This window comes from Ruditapes philippinarum, unplaced genomic scaffold (assembly GCF_026571515.1).
Source record: "Ruditapes philippinarum isolate M1 unplaced genomic scaffold, ASM2657151v2 ctg914_1_1_1_1, whole genome shotgun sequence".
NCBI lineage: Eukaryota > Metazoa > Mollusca > Bivalvia > Venerida > Veneridae > Ruditapes > Ruditapes philippinarum.
The window spans coordinates 132168-148454 of NW_026856575.1; the positions used below are offsets into that span (position 1 = coordinate 132168).

At 32.8% G+C, this 16287-nt stretch overlaps 1 protein-coding gene across 5 annotated transcripts in view; it reads right to left on the reverse strand.

Moving 5' to 3' along the window:
- Positions 1-16287, reverse strand: part of LOC132747026 (la-related protein 4-like) — a 65214-nt gene that overhangs the window by 15227 nt on the left and 33700 nt on the right. For 3 of the 5 annotated variants that reach the window (XM_060736332.1, XM_060736333.1, XM_060736331.1), the window contains 5 exons: positions 11843-11981; positions 6683-6809; positions 5002-5168; positions 4301-4379; positions 893-1029 (listed from right to left, as the gene is read on the reverse strand). In XM_060736332.1, the coding sequence (XP_060592315.1) occupies positions 893-1029; positions 4301-4379; positions 5002-5168; positions 6683-6809; positions 11843-11981 (649 nt within the window). The other 2 variants (XM_060736334.1, XM_060736335.1) reach the window with 2 other exon arrangements.

Here is a 16287-nt window from a genome sequence, read left to right on the forward strand (position 1 = left end):
AATTGCTAAATCAGCATCTTCCTTTTTCTTTATTGAACAATTAATCACAGGTGTATTCAGGTACATACATGTACTTATTTCTTTTTTATTCTCGCTAAGAATTGATCACAATTGTACAACATATGTTTCCATAAATATCTTAACCATCTTAAAGAAACAGAATAAGATCAATATAAATAGTAATATGTGGATTGTAAATTTCCATTTTAAACAAATGACACATAGATAAAACTTACAAGAATCAATGACATTCATGTCTCTTGTACAAATTTATCAACATCAAATACATGCGTATAATCTCAATATTTTCATCTGTTGGATTTCACGTCGCAACAAAACAAGTCTTACTGTATGGTCACTTTCATTCAATATTTCAGCGGAAAGACTCGGGTGCTATTCCTTGTCTTATTCAATATTCTAGAGAGGGTCAAGTGCGACAATATACAAGTAGGACCATCAATCTTCCATAAGCTAGCCAAACAACCAGATTCAAACCCGCAGCGGAGGGCATAATGATTCAAATTGATAACAGTGAGCTAAGTTAGTTCAGCAGTCAGCTTCTGCTAATGAGGCCATACCATTTTAGCTCAATAGGAAGAGCATAGGATTAGTAATTAAGGGCAGGTTTGATCCTTGGACCAGGCGTAATTCTCTGTGACAACTGATCTTGAACATGTATTTTCAAGAAATAACCATGTGCCTTTCAAACATAATAAAACCCCTGCATTTGTTTTTCTCTTCGTTTTTAAATCGCAACAAAATGAGTTGGGTCACATGGCCAACTTTCCTGCAGATGGACGGCTTTCTTACAAGAAGGATATCACCTCCGTTGTGAACTTAACTACTAAATTCACCAGAATTACACAGATAACAACAATGCTAACAAACATACCACGTAACAAGTCTACGATAAGCTGTGTATCACTGGTCAATTTCTGTATTTGGTCAAGATTGGCAACCGTTGCTACGGGAACATACTGGTCGGCATCCATCTGAGATTGCAGGTAAGAGTCATTGGATAAATTTTCTCTGAAATAGAAAATGTATTAACATGCAACAAATACCGCTATAAACTTGTAATCACTACTTAAACCATTTCTAATTTTGCAAATCAAGGAACAAAAATTTGTAACACATTGCAAAATATATTTTTTTAACTCCCAATCAATCAAGGGAAATCATTTCTAGAGCATTTTAACATATTTGTACATCTATTTATGAAATCGGAAGAAATCTATACAAGAATTATGGCAGCTTTTTGGCAGCTATATACTTTTGGCTGTACGAAGATATTTTTCATCAATGAATTCATCCCACAATTCAAAATCTAATAACTTCATTACAGTCACTTCTAGAAGTTTTTGTGACAACTTATAATTTTACGTAAAGCATTATGAAAGGTATCATGTAACAACATTTTACTTAAGTTTGCTGTCCTATTGCGTTGTGACTTTTAATAAGAAACTATTTGGCCGAGTGTATTATTAAACTTTATCAAACTTCTGGATACATAGAGGAAAGCCATCATTGAAATGGGGAAAAAAATTAAATCAAACTTATCCTAATCTCATGGGATATTTATCCCAATCCCAAAGGACACTCCAAATAATTTTTCTATTTCATTTTCTCCCATTGTAACAAGATTTATTACCCTTTTACCTGCTGATTTTTTAACAAATCAAATTGACCAGCTTCTGGTTTTGAGACAATCTATTAACAATTTCGAGGATATCAAGGTAAAAATTTCCAGGCAGCCACCGATACTGAGCCAGGTGAAACTGCACATCCAGCTCGATACGGGCAGCACAGGTTTTACACTAACAGCTTCAGCAGAGTAAAAATTCAAAGTATAAATACAGGTTATAACATGCTTCTGGAGAGAAAAAAGACGAATAATCCGCAAATAATATTTAAGTAATGTCGCACAATAATTATCAATAGAGATATACAAGCTAGCATTCTTTCAAGAAAACAATAATTACAGGGTTTTAGGCGACGCCATTGAAAAGACTTTTTTTTTGTTTCGCCTGGTTTCAATTCTCGATTTATCTATTTTTAGTATAGAACGACACTGATCAGTATAACAGACCTACAATCACTGGTAACTAGACACCAATAATGCCATTATGATATTTATTTCTTTGAGATATAGATGTTATGTGATGATAAGGGATAAGATAAAAGCTTTTCATCGTTTTCTAATTTTCTTACTAATTTTAGCTCTCTCAATTAAAGTATCTTAAATCAAGAAATACCAATGTAGGGTAAAATGTATACTTTATAACAAACATACTGGATGAGAAATATAAAATTGTCTCTTAATCAATGATGTTTTTGATGCAGCGACCTACGACACAAGAAAACAGAGCCATTTCAAGGTTGATATTTTGCTTCTTTTGATCAATGGCATGTCCAATCAATGGAGAATTGTAAGGTTGAAATGTGACTCGTCCATTTAACAGTTATGGATTTCTTCCCCCGTTTCTATCAAGATATCCGAGTATATATATATTTCATAACCTGACAAACTCTATAGAAAATTAATCATAAGAAAAATATTGAAGTTCAAATTTGGAAGTTCAGTACTTTTATAATCATATATGTATCATTTAGAATTTAGGAAATCGAAAATTTATTTTGAAAACAATGTCTTTGAAAACAATGTCTAAGTTTCAGTTTGGGAATATATCATCTCGGATTTAGGTAATAGGTTTTATTATTAAGAACATTGTCCTTAGAAAAATGCATGGTTCCTATTTGGAAGTACAGTGTATTATTGACAGTTGTGATAAATTACAAAGCATCTGAGCAAGCCATGCCGTATTATATGTCATTATGCATGACAAAATAATTCACATCTTTCTGCATTGTAAAACATTCATTGAAATAGACTTAATTAAAATATAAGGAACAACATTCAGGGAGATTACAACATTTAGTTAAATGACATCATATATTATAATATTCCTTTCCTAATTTTGTTTACATCTCATTCCATTATCTACTCAGGAGCAATTGAGTCTTTATTTCATATCTAGTTATAAGGCTTGCACATTTACAATAATACTTTTTTAATACTTTTACCATGTAAAACAATTATTGAGGCTATCTTATCTTATATTATACATGAACTAAGAACCAGGGGCTAAAAAGTAGAGGACTGGTTCCCAGCTTACAATCCTAACCTTTTGTGTTATTTCTTAAGATCCCCCTCACCCTGATAACAAAAAGGGTAAATGAAATGAAATGGTAATATTTGAAGCTACTTCCTTGAGTGGGAATTTTTTTTTAAATGTTAACAGAATGTAAATTCAATTTGCATGTGTGTTTGACTCATTTAAAAAAAATACAAAAACAAAATGTTTTGAAATGTTTCCTTGCAAGTGAAAGGTTTGAAAGTCTGTATTTTGGTCCTACTTGTTCAAGTTGAGTTACCGGGTCTCATTACAACAATCTAGCCTCAGTTCTCTAACCCCAGCAGAAAGGCAATATAATTATACAGGAAAGAAATTAGTGCACACGGTAAAATTTGCCAATTTTCGGAGAATTTTCCAATGTCCTCAAAACTCGTCAATCTAAAAATAGCACAAGTGAAACATATGGCACAAATGACATTTAAGACAGGAGACTCTTGAAACTATTACCGTGTAATAAAGTCTGCGCGGGGAATCCCCGGCAGTAAGTGTAGGATATTTCTACGTCTAGACATTAATTCTAAATTTCACCTTTGTATGTTCTATAAAACACTGTATTCCTTTACTGATTTTTTTTCTCACTCTTAATTTAGTGCTTAGGTTGCAAATTAACTCTCATTTATTACTAAAATAAATCGCATAAAAAATAAAAAGCTAGCTATTATCTGAATGCTTTGTAGTCAAAATAAATAACTTATTAAAAGTTAATGTCAGGAAAAGTACATTTCTTCACAGAGAAGTATAAAATTTGTTTTTAGTATATATGTAATTGACTTATTTGGAATAGAGCTTGAAGGCTTAACACATTCGTTATTAAAAAAACTTTCAGAAAACAGCTTTTACTTTTTAACCCTTACACATTCATGAAATTGTCCATATTTTAAACCGAACAAATCTTTTCATCATTTTTAGGGAAAATTTCAAAGTATGGACTGACTGAATAGTAAACAGTAAGGACCAAATCAATGTCCCTGCTGATCTAGATCAACTGGTCATTTAGTGAGTCTATTTAGTTGGAGCATTGAGGAGGTGGAGGTTTTAATGGGGGGGGGGGGCAGGACCAGGGTGTGGCTGGTCCCAGGAGACCTTATAGAAAGCTACAATACCTTGAGCAGTATGACTCGAGCTGATTTTTGAGAACATGTCTCAGCTGATCATCTGTAACATTACCCTCTGTATCACCATCTGTGAAATATAAATCATATTCTCACTTGCAGCTATGAGATATTCATCTTATTTCTCACTTTACATATTATGTTAACAAATAGCACTGGAAATGCACATATGCTTTACCCCTATCAAGTTACATCATGTAAATAAAAGAAAGCATCATTAATAACCCAAAGGTTGTTAAATTTCTAAGATTAAAATAAATATTTCAGATTAGCCAGCCTTTACTGCCGTTATAAAATCTTTCACCAGTATAATAGAAAGGCATATACACTCTGTAATTTTATGTACCAGTCTGAATCATAAAGGCTGGATACTCAGTCTGAGTGGTCATAAATCTGACCAAAAACCATTCTTAGTATAAAGAGTTGAATAATGACCAGTTTGCATTATAGACTGACGGCCCAATCTGAGAAGTCATGGACTTCAACACATTCCTATCTCGATTAAAGACTTGAGAACAGTTTGGTTGCCATGGAGTAGAACAGTGACCAGTCTGCATTATACACTGGAGGCCCAGTCTGTGTAGTTATGGAGTTAAATCACAAACAGTAAAACTCCAGTTCAGTATTAGCAGCCATTAAATTAGCCAAAACCCAGAATGTTGACTGGTTCCAATTTTCATCTTAATAGTTACCTGCATTACCATTTTCAGTACTATACTGTATACCAGTCATAGGGACGGCCTCCACTCCACTGAAGTTGGCTGCGGGTGGCACGGCATCCACGCCGTACATTCCTGTGTTGTCTAATAATAGGTTCCCAACCGTCTCCTCCAACTTCATTGTGGCACTGCTGTTCTCACTAAAAGTAAGAGAACTAATTATAGTGTATAAATTGATTATTCTTTATAAGATAATACATACAAATACATCCATCTCAGGTCGGGTCTACTAGTAACTACAATACAGGGGGGAAAATAGAACTTGAGCTTGAAAAATAAATATAAATAGAATCATATTATCTTCATTTATTCCAATCAAATATTTGATCATGAATACTATATTTCAGAATCATTATGTGTATGTTATCAATTAAGCACATAGTTTGTGCTTGGGTGAAGTAAAAAAACAAAATCCTACACTTTTCAGATTGAGATGACAATTATATTGCAAGCTATTATAATGACCATTCCTTCCTGTTACACGTTTATGTACAGTTTTGCGGCCTCAATAGCTTGACCATTCTTTTGTGCGGTAACATTTACGTACTGCTGCCTCATAGCTCTATCATATTACGGAAATCATGTTGCGTTATTTAGTTTGGTTTGCATAATAATACCAGTCTGTGACTACTACATCACACTAGTAACAAGTATCGACAATGAGGTGTGATATAAGTGACGTCATGTAGAAGAATATAGATGATAAAAGATGGTATTACGATCCTTATACCACGATAGTAATAAATATAAAACTTATATGTGAATGAACAGTCACCAGAGGTATCAAGTATCTTATATATAGGAAGTTACATGAGATATCAAGTGTTGTGAAAGTGGTCACCTGATATATCGAACATTGTGTTCGGGGTCATCTGAGGTTTTCCATACATTTTACAATAATTATCTGCAATATTTACAAGCATATTTTGCCCGTCTGTTACACCATGTTTATTCAGTAACACAGATATATACAGTCTCAACAGATCTGCAGATTCTTTTCGGGGCCTTTTCTAGCTGTTTTGGGAAAAACGACTCTTAACATTAATTGGGAAAAAATATTCCACATTTTGGGAAATTCAAGAAATTTTATAAAGTGCAAAAACTACATACTACATCACTTGAAAGGTTTTGTTTTTTTAAACATGTGTATATTCATGTAACCTCTCACTTCTTTAAACAGTTCAATTTTTCTCAGAACTTAATTCAGTTTCATATTTTAGGACTGCTGTTGGGGAATTTTTTCTTTACAAATTGGGAAAAGGGCTATTTTGAATTTGGGAATGGGGCCTTATTTCGGCCCCTGGTGACATGGTGAAAATGCCCAGCTGTCATACAGAGATTAGAGCAGTTAACTGTTAACTCAGACATGCTGGGACGATGCTGGTTATTTGTCACAACATTTTACCATGGGTAAACAAAATCCTGTACGGCATTGTTTATGAATTAAAGATACTTATTTCTTTATCAGATGCTTTTCTCTTCAGAAGAGACTTTCTTTCACTGAAATATTTCATGTCATAACATGAACACCTCTAAAATAATGTATGAATTATATAAGTATATGAAGTATATATATCAATCTGATAGCAAACTGTCCTTATAACATTAACATTGCTTAACTAATAACTACAGCTCTACTATTTCAACTACTCACTTGAAATTATGATTGTCGGTGAATGTTGGTAAGTCAGCCTGGAATGGAGAGTCGGACGTCGGGGAGAACACCCCAGCGTCGGATTTATCGACACTGATGTCACCGTTGGTATATGAGAAATCAGAAGCTGAAAATAAATAAAAATTGAACCGTTACAATAGATGTTATCCGGAACTCGGCAAATGTGGGTTTTCCCCAGCTATTCTGTAGTCACATACCAACTTTCACCGTTAAAGCTTCTCGGTGCACTACCCGTCACAATAGATAAGCCAACCTCTTGCGCTTATTTTCAAAGCTGTAACTGTAATAAATGTGTTTGCACCTACGGATTTAAGTTTAGGGAAAAACCCCAAATATTCATAATTGCGGAGTTAGTCTATTCAAAAGCATGTCATCAAAATTAACTTAAAACTTGACCTTTTGTTTATTTAAGAAAATAATCCCGTCTTCAATATACAATGCATTTACAGTGTTCATGTGTTGATCACATGACCTAAACCATAAACAAAATATGACCAATCAACTAAGCCAGTGTAATCAGATCACAGTCTGCACTAAAAGCTATCTTCTAAAATATTCCCTAGAAATGATAAATGGACTTATCCAGAATGGCAGATTGAAAGATGGACAAGTCCATTTAAGATATTTAGTGTGGTAAAGGGGAAAACAATATCCAATTTGTCATCATTTAAGAAATTTACATGTAACTGTCATACATGAACTGCAGTATCTACAATAAAATTCAGTAATGCATATTATATCCAAACCACAGAAAAATCCGCATTTATGAAGTACACTTTTCCCCAAAAAGATCCCCTAATGCATTAGCTCATTCACTCATGGATTTAATTTATTTCCTGATCATTAAAAAAAACTACACTATGGATAATCAAGATTGCAAACTAAATATAGAACTCTATTAAAACCTATGACAATGCTGTGTCATACATTTAACTTATTTTACTCAAACCATCAGCGAAAAAGCAACTCCCCCAATTGAAAACATTTTTGCCACATGTACTATCTTATTGCATCAACAAGTCAAGTTTATCATGTATACACACACACAGTATCCTTGATAAGTGCAGATAAAACCTTGTAAGTATGGAGTACAAAGTGGGACGTAATTTTAAAGCAGCATGCCTCCAGATTCATGCCAGTTTTCATGACAAATTTTTAAAATGCATTAAAAAGTAAAAATATTGTCAATTAAACAAAGGAAGTAATTTACACATTGCAAACTGCACTAAGTATCTTTTGAAAAAATTTCCGAATAAACAGAATATGCGAAAAAAGCCCGACTAGTTACAAAAGTAAAATTTGGGTTATAAATATAGCAAAATCTTTTCATTAACGCATTTTAAATGTAATTTTTCCTTGAAATTTAATTTTTGCCCCATTTCTTTAAGTTTAGTATAGTTTTCTCATTCAACAGTTAAAATGGTATTTTAAATTTTCATATATAAATTTACTAATGCCATAAAATGTTCTATACTCTTCTTCAATTGTTCTATTTAGTAGTACTTCTAGTACAAATATATCTACAATACAGGATGAACAATTCAATAAACAGATACTTTTTTTTCGTAATTTTGATCCCAACAGTACACCATACAGAGGCCTAGCACCTACACAGTTTATTTTTACCAACTACTATTTGCAGTCTCTTTCTCACGAAAGATGCAATACACCGAATCACTTCTCACAAGTCATCCTCTTGACAATAAAGAATGTTTCTATTATCTATGAATTCCATTATTTTAAATATTTAACAAGTCTCAGTAATGCTTTTATTTCCATTTCTCAAAAAAATCGTATTTTTAGTGTAATGTTATAGTCTTCAAAAAGTTACTAATTAGTAAATTACCAGATTTATATTATGCTTCTGTTGCTTTTTTTGGCATTAATAAGTACAATTATAATGATTTAGTATTTTATATGGAAGTTAAAATGCTACTTAATGTTTAATTTTTGCTATTTTATTTCAAATTCAGCACTATTTTCTTTGGGTGATAAGTATCTAACATGCTCTAAAACCATTATTTAAATGTTAGAAGGATAAATTTATTTTATTTCTGCCTAAACATGATGTAACCAAAAGTGATTAGCCTTTGATCATCAAGTCTGACCAGCCTCTATACTGTTGGCTGACCAACTTCAAGTTTTTTTTTGTAATGAATATCCCAAAAATTGATAATGAGCAGTTCAAACATGTCAATATCAGAAAATTTTAGTGCTTAAAGGAAATATTGAAATTTTTTCATTTTTTTCAACGGATTTCTGTTGATAATGAGGGTTTCAAAAAACAAATATGGGGTCAAAAGGTTTTTTTTAAGATAGATAAATTTCCGAGAGCATTCCCCAATCTTAAACTTTGTGTTTATTTTTTCAACATTACAAAACCTGTAAACACTGTTGGTCAAGGAATGAAATTTAACTTGGTTTCAACTATCAGTACACCATTTATTAATTAAAAAATCTTTTACAAGATATACATGGGACTTGGTCTTGCCTCAATTTGAAATTGGAACTATTATCCATATGAAAGTTTTATTTATTTTCTCAAAAATAAACATACTATTGTCACTACACTAAAATGGTTATTACAAATATCTAAAATTTTCTAACTTAAATAAATGTGAAAAGACTTGTTTGAATTTGGGTCTGTCATAATAATTAAAATTATCTTAATATTGAACAGTTAAATTAGACTGATTTTCATACGGTAGATTAAAATTCATACCTAAACAAATGGACTGTTCAAAATTAAAACATATGCTACAATATAAATCAAATATTTCTTTAGTAATGTTTTACGAATTTTATTTATCAAATGTCTTTCTTTCTGTTAAAATACAACCATATGGCGACATGCAACTGAGCATTTTTTTTTCTTTTGAATTGACAATCACTTATTTTTTTTATCTTTCAACATGTAATGATGTTTTCTGAAGTAGGCAGACTATTTACCCACTTCCTGTTAACATCCCCCCGCCCCCTGACTCCCCCAACCTTTCTGTTTATAAACAGTTAATTCACAAAACCGAAACAATAACAACTGGGATAATGTTCAGATAATATTCACTTTACTAACCTCTCTAATTGTCACTTTATGACAACACCACAAAATCAATAACAAGAATACATCGAGTAAAAATTGGCCAATTTCATTATTGCCGCAATAATCAATTCATGATATCCAATTACATCTTTCGGTCCATATTTAGTCTGCCGTTAGAACAAAAAAGTATATGAAATTGTCTTATTACTCTAAATATAGACTTTTGTATGGATTGAAAAATACAATACAGTTTCCTGAAAATGCTGGATTTTTTTCCAGTTTCACAGAGATTTATTATTTCAAACCCATCCCTATTATACAGTATGATTTTCATTCTGATTTATTTTTAAATAAAAATCATTACCGTGTAAATTTACATTCCCCTGACATGAAATTGATGCAAATGTCATGGAACTATGACCTCATAAAAACTTCAGACTGGTTATTGAATAGCACCAGAAATGTTTTTTAATGGGGGATGGAAATTCTACACTCCCCCCCCCCCAAAAAAAAAACCAGTAATGGTCACTATGTGATTGTTCAACCTTTGATTGGCTTTGAAAGACCCCCAGATATTATTTACGAGACACCAGAGTTAGAGCCACTGACTTCCTATACCAAGACAACTTTCTCCTGTACAACGTGCCAGGTGGGATTCAAACCTATGCAATCTATTTAAACAAATGGACCATTAAACCCTAAAAATATTTGGGGGAGTCAGAGTGGGGATGGGGAAGGGGAGGTTTTGGCACTAATTGCTATATTTGATATAATTTTTTTTTTGGCCAAATGTATAAACAGCAACACTGTAAAATCTTTTACTAAGAATTACATGATGAATTTTTTTAAATGGACTCAAATTTCCTTTCTGTTTTGAAACTGTCAGTAATAAACTTTGTGGAAATCAAGATGAAAATTTTAAGTTGGTCAGCTAACAGTATAGAGCCTGTTCAGACAAAATAAATTTAAAATGGAATTTTAAGGAATTCTCGAAATTCTGATTTTTTTATATTTTTTTCAACCATCTTAAAATAAAAGGATGCATTCAAAATTTTAGTCTGTTTTTGTCTTGCTTCACAAGCACTGAGATTTTGTATTTAATTTCTAGACAATGAATATTGAAACATAATGTATCAGCTTTTTGTGTTTCTCGGTTAAAACCTCATAAAGGACATTTTAAACGAGGAAAAATCCGACAAGTATTACCATCGTAAAAAAAAAATTCACTAGAATTTCAAGGTTTACATTTTTTTCTCTCAAATAATTCTAGCAAAATTACAGTCCCCATAATTCTGAGCAAAATTTGTGCATAATTTTGAGTAAAATGTCACTCCTTTTAAGGCTATGACCTCTACAATTCAATATAATGGCTCTAGTGTATTAGACTGGCAAATAGTAAAGGTCACTCGGAAATTGTTTTTCCTATAGGACTCTGCCTGTAACGGAAAAATAGCAAGCATAATGTCTTCATTTTATGGGGATTATACACAGATTTTTGATTGTATCTTTGATTTCAGACATAAAGTATAAAAAGAAGTGTGGGTGGGAATATTGGAGGGAACTGCCCTTCAATTTAAGCATTATAAAAGGTCATAAAGTTATTGAATTTTTAGTTTAATAATACCTAAAACAATCCCTTTTTTTACATTACATAACTTAAATTTATATAATTTTTCATTTTTTTTAATTGTTTCTTTTTTTTTTACTTTCCACAGATTTTTCTCTTTATATCAATTATGTAAAGACAGATTTCAATATTCCAATTTGTATGTCTTTTTTCCCAATTTATTAACTTCAGTCATAATTCTTTAAGGTGACCTTATAAAGATAATTAAATATCTAAATGATAAAATCAACAAACAGGCATCTGCTTGGGGCATAGACTGGTATACTAGCATTCAAATCATTTTTCTTTTTCTTTTTTAAATCCATATCAAATGAAAATGCGTCTCCCCTCCACCCCCTCCTCCCTTTTTTTAACCCTGTTGGAACCATGTGATTTACACTTTGCCACCAGTTTGCCGCCAGCATTTACCGAGTTCCGGTCATCTGTTCAGCTGTATAATAATAAGGATAAAATATAAGAAAACTGAACTTACTACTGTTGGTTGTATTTCCTATGCCACTGTCGTTATGATCGTACTGTCCTGTATAAGATGGTTGAGCACCAGGGGTAGATGTCTTGACACTTAGGAACACAGATGCATTAGGATTCAAAGCAGCAGACTTGGGTGTGACCTGCAATGTATAGAAATATCTCTTTTTCTTAAAAATATATTAAGCACTGTAATAAAAACTTATTTTAAACTCTGTATAGAAACCTGAACAAACTGTACTAAAAATGTTAGACTTGAAGCCCCATTTTATTTTCAAACTACACCATTTTTCTCTGTATCAACATGATTGAAAACAAACAACAAAGTATCCAACTTTGTATATAAAATTGTCAACTGACAAGACAACTCTATAAGAAAAGTTGCAAAAATTGATTTTGTACTTCATGGACATTGGCCCCCATGGGATTCACACCACACCCCAAGGGCTACAGATTCAACCAAAGGTACTTACATTCCAAATATCTGAGATATACTAAGAGAAAACTCAATGATATAAATATTTGTTTCTACATGTTATCATATTTTTGCCGCTGAACGCCATATTGTGTTCTGCGCGTGTTATGTTATGACGTTGCATCCGGTAATTTTATTTTTATGTTTTGCACTGATGAAGGCATAATTATAGCAGAAACGTATGCAATAAATAATTACTGAATGATCGTGTTTGTGTGGCTTGTCTGTTAATCTTTTTGAAAGGGAGAAATTTCAAAATAAGTACAGTGTACTGGCTAAATGGCAAACAGTGCAGACCATGATCAGATGTCACGATTGGTCTGCACTGGTGGCATGGGTAGAGCCTGTAGCAGAGAAGAGGCCAATAATGACGGTAAAAACCACAACTGATTTCAGACACTGATTTCTGTCAACTTTTATCATTAATCTTCACTGACTCATTCTCCTCGATGCATTATGGGACCAATAAAAACAATTCAATAATTTATAATCGATTCCATTATTATTTCATAAGGTGTGTCACATTTCAGACACTGTTGATCACAGCAGAGACTGAACAATACAGATTCAAACAAAACTAAATGTATCATAGTAACAAAGGCATCACTTACTGTAACTATAAAGCCAGCTTATCAATTCAGTGTGATTTGTTTTGAGTGTGTTTTTTGTTTTTCTTTTTCCCCCCATTTTTTCAACTCCATTTAAAAACTTTGCCACTTGTATAAGAGCTAGGCTAGTCTGCACAGATGAACCTTTTGGAACCAAAAGGGATTAACTCTTTGCAACAAGTACGAAGCACAGATGAACCTGCCGGGACCAAAATGTGACTAACCCTTTGCCACAAGTATAGAGCACAGATGAACCTGCCGGGGCCAAAAAGTAAATAACCCTTTGCCACAAGTATGGAGCACAGATGAACCTGCCGAGACCAAAATGTAACTTACTCTTAGCCACAAGTATAGAGCACAGATGAACCTGCCGAGACCAAAAACTGACTAACCCTTTGCCACAAGTACGGAGCACAGATGAATCTGCTGGGACTAAAATGTGACTTACCCTTTGCCACAAGTACGGAGCACAGATGAACCTGAAGGGACCAAAAAGTGACTAAACGTTTTCCACAGATGAACCTGCCGCAACTAAAAAGTGACTAACCCTTTGCAATAAGTACAGAGCACCCACAGATCAACACACTGGGACTAAAAAGTGACTAACCCTTTGCCACAAGTATAGAGTACAGAATGAATCTGGCCAAAAAGTGACTAACCAGTATAAAGCCTGAAATGTTCCATATTTAATGCAGGGTCAATCTATTTCTCAAATTGAGCATGATCTGGGTCATGAGATATAATGATAGTAGAAAACTCATGACTTAAGCACTTTTAAATAAGGGGGATATAGCAAAGACATTTAAAACTGACCTTGAAAAACTTAATTACTTCAAGCACCTGTTTCCTCCATAAATAATTCACTATAATTAATAACAAAATTTGGTCACCTTAAAACAGTTTTATAATATATATGTAGAGTTGTAACACTACGGTAAAAGGCGTATTGCAATATATTGCAATAAATATTGCAATCATTGAATGAATGGGTACTTTCGAAATAATTGTTTGCCTTTTTTGAAGTGGTCATCTCATCCTCGACCTTTGAAGTTTTTTTTGTTTTGTTTTTTGTACTGTTGCCTTAAATCAAAAAGTTCAATTATAGTGTTAACTCCCAGATGATTTGACAATGAAAAGTGAATGGAATATACTCACTATAATGGCACTGATTATTTTGTTACTTAATTGTCAGTTAAGTCCAAAATCTAAGATGTCGTAAAGGCTTGTTATAATTTATATTTTGAGCAAGCCTTTTTAATACATGGAAGTTAAAATATCACAAAAGAAAAGTGTTATTTATACAACTATCAGTGATGCAAATCCAAGTGCATTTTTAAATTCCTAGTGCAACATTCGTCTACATCCAATCACCGCATCAATTGCAGGACGTCATGTTTTTGGTGATTTTTTTTTTTTTAATTTTCAAGGGAATTTCATATCTTATGTTTTTTAATTTTTGGACCTCAGTTTAACTCCTTTCACATTTCTAAAACAAGAAGATTATACTATTAAGTCTACATGAATGATGAAATGGGAACTAATAATTTTCATCTGATATAGACCTACATTATTAGCTTATCACAGAAAAAAATCATCACAATAAATGTTAGCAAGCTATTAGTTTTGTTTACAGGTCCTGAAATCAACAAACAGTTTTTGTTTTTTGGTGTTGTCAAGATATCAAAATGAAACAACAGATATCCCAGCAAAACAATGCCCGCTTTGCAGATCAGCAAATTGTTCAATACGTAATTTATCTGAGTCACAATGAAAATCCAAGTTCAGAAATCTCTGCCCCAGTACATTTCCTTAAACTAAAATCCATTTATGCAAAATAAAACAAAAACCCCATATCCAATCGAACAGGAAAATTATATAATGCAACCAATATCAAGACCAATACGGCCCATCCCAAACACATCAGAATCCAGTAAACCTATCAAATATGCAGTCTCCAAGAATAGCTGGAAATTAGTCAGAGTCGTCATTTTCAGCAAGATTTTATCAATGGAACATGGTTAAAGTACACCGATTTCCTCACAGGGCTATAAAATAATGAAGCATGCAATGTCAGTGCAACAACGGAGGCATATCATTTATTTTGAACGATTTTTTTTTTCATCCTTATTTTGAATGATTTCGTTTTTTTTCCATCCTTCTCCTAGAAGTTAATCAGTAAGTTAAGCAATCATGTTTTTTTCCTTTTTATGAATGAACGAAGGTGATGGAACAATGGTGTCCTTGAATACAGATCTTAAATAAAGTAAACTTAGAGAACAACAACTTTTCAAGTTGCAATGAACAGCAACCCAGGTATATAGCAAAACAAAGTGACAGGACAAATATCAAAACTAAAGCCAATATTAATTTGACAGTAAGAGATCCAACAACTAAACATTGACAGCAAGAGGTCCAACCAGATATCCATGAAACTAAATATTATCAGTAAAAGGTTCAACACTGGTATCAGGAAACCAAATATGGACAACAAGAGCGAGCAACACTCAGATATCAAGAGACAACTAAATATCATCAGCAAGCAGGGGAGGTGGAGAAGAGCAATTAATATGCCATCAAAAAATTCAACACTAATATTGCAGCAAGATTTCCAAGAACAAGAAACAAATAATGAAAGTAAGATTTCCAAGACTAACAGAAAGAGTACTTAATATTGACAGCAAGATTTCCTATAACTGACAGAGAGAGAACTAAATAGTGACAGCAAGATTTCCTAAGCCTGACAGAGAGAATACTAAATATTGACAGCAAGATTTCCTAAGACTGACAGAGAGAATACTAAATAGTGACAGCAAGATTTCCTAAGACTGACAGAGAGAATACTAAATATTGACAGTAAGATTTTCTAAGACTGACAGAGAGAGTACTTAATATTGACAGCAAGATTTTCTAAGACTGACAGAGAGAATACTAAATATTGACAGTAAGATTTCCTAAGACTGACAGAGAGAATACTAAATATTGACAGTAAGATTTTCTAAGACTGACACAGAGAATACTAAATATTGACAGCAAGATTTCCTAAGACTGACAGAGAGAATACTTAATATTGACAGCAAGATTTCCAAGACTTACATAAAGAGGACCAAATATTGACAGCAAGATTTCCAAGACTTACATAAAGAGGACCAAATATTAACAGCAAGATTTCCAAGACTGACAGAGAGAGAGTACTTAATATTGACAGCAAGATTTCTGAGACTTACATAAAGAGGACCAAATATTGACAGCAAGATTTCCAAGACTGACACAGAGAGAGTACTTAATATTGACAGCAAGATTTCCAAAACTGACACAAAGAGGACCAAATATTGACAGCAAGATTTCAAAGACTGACACAAAGAGGAC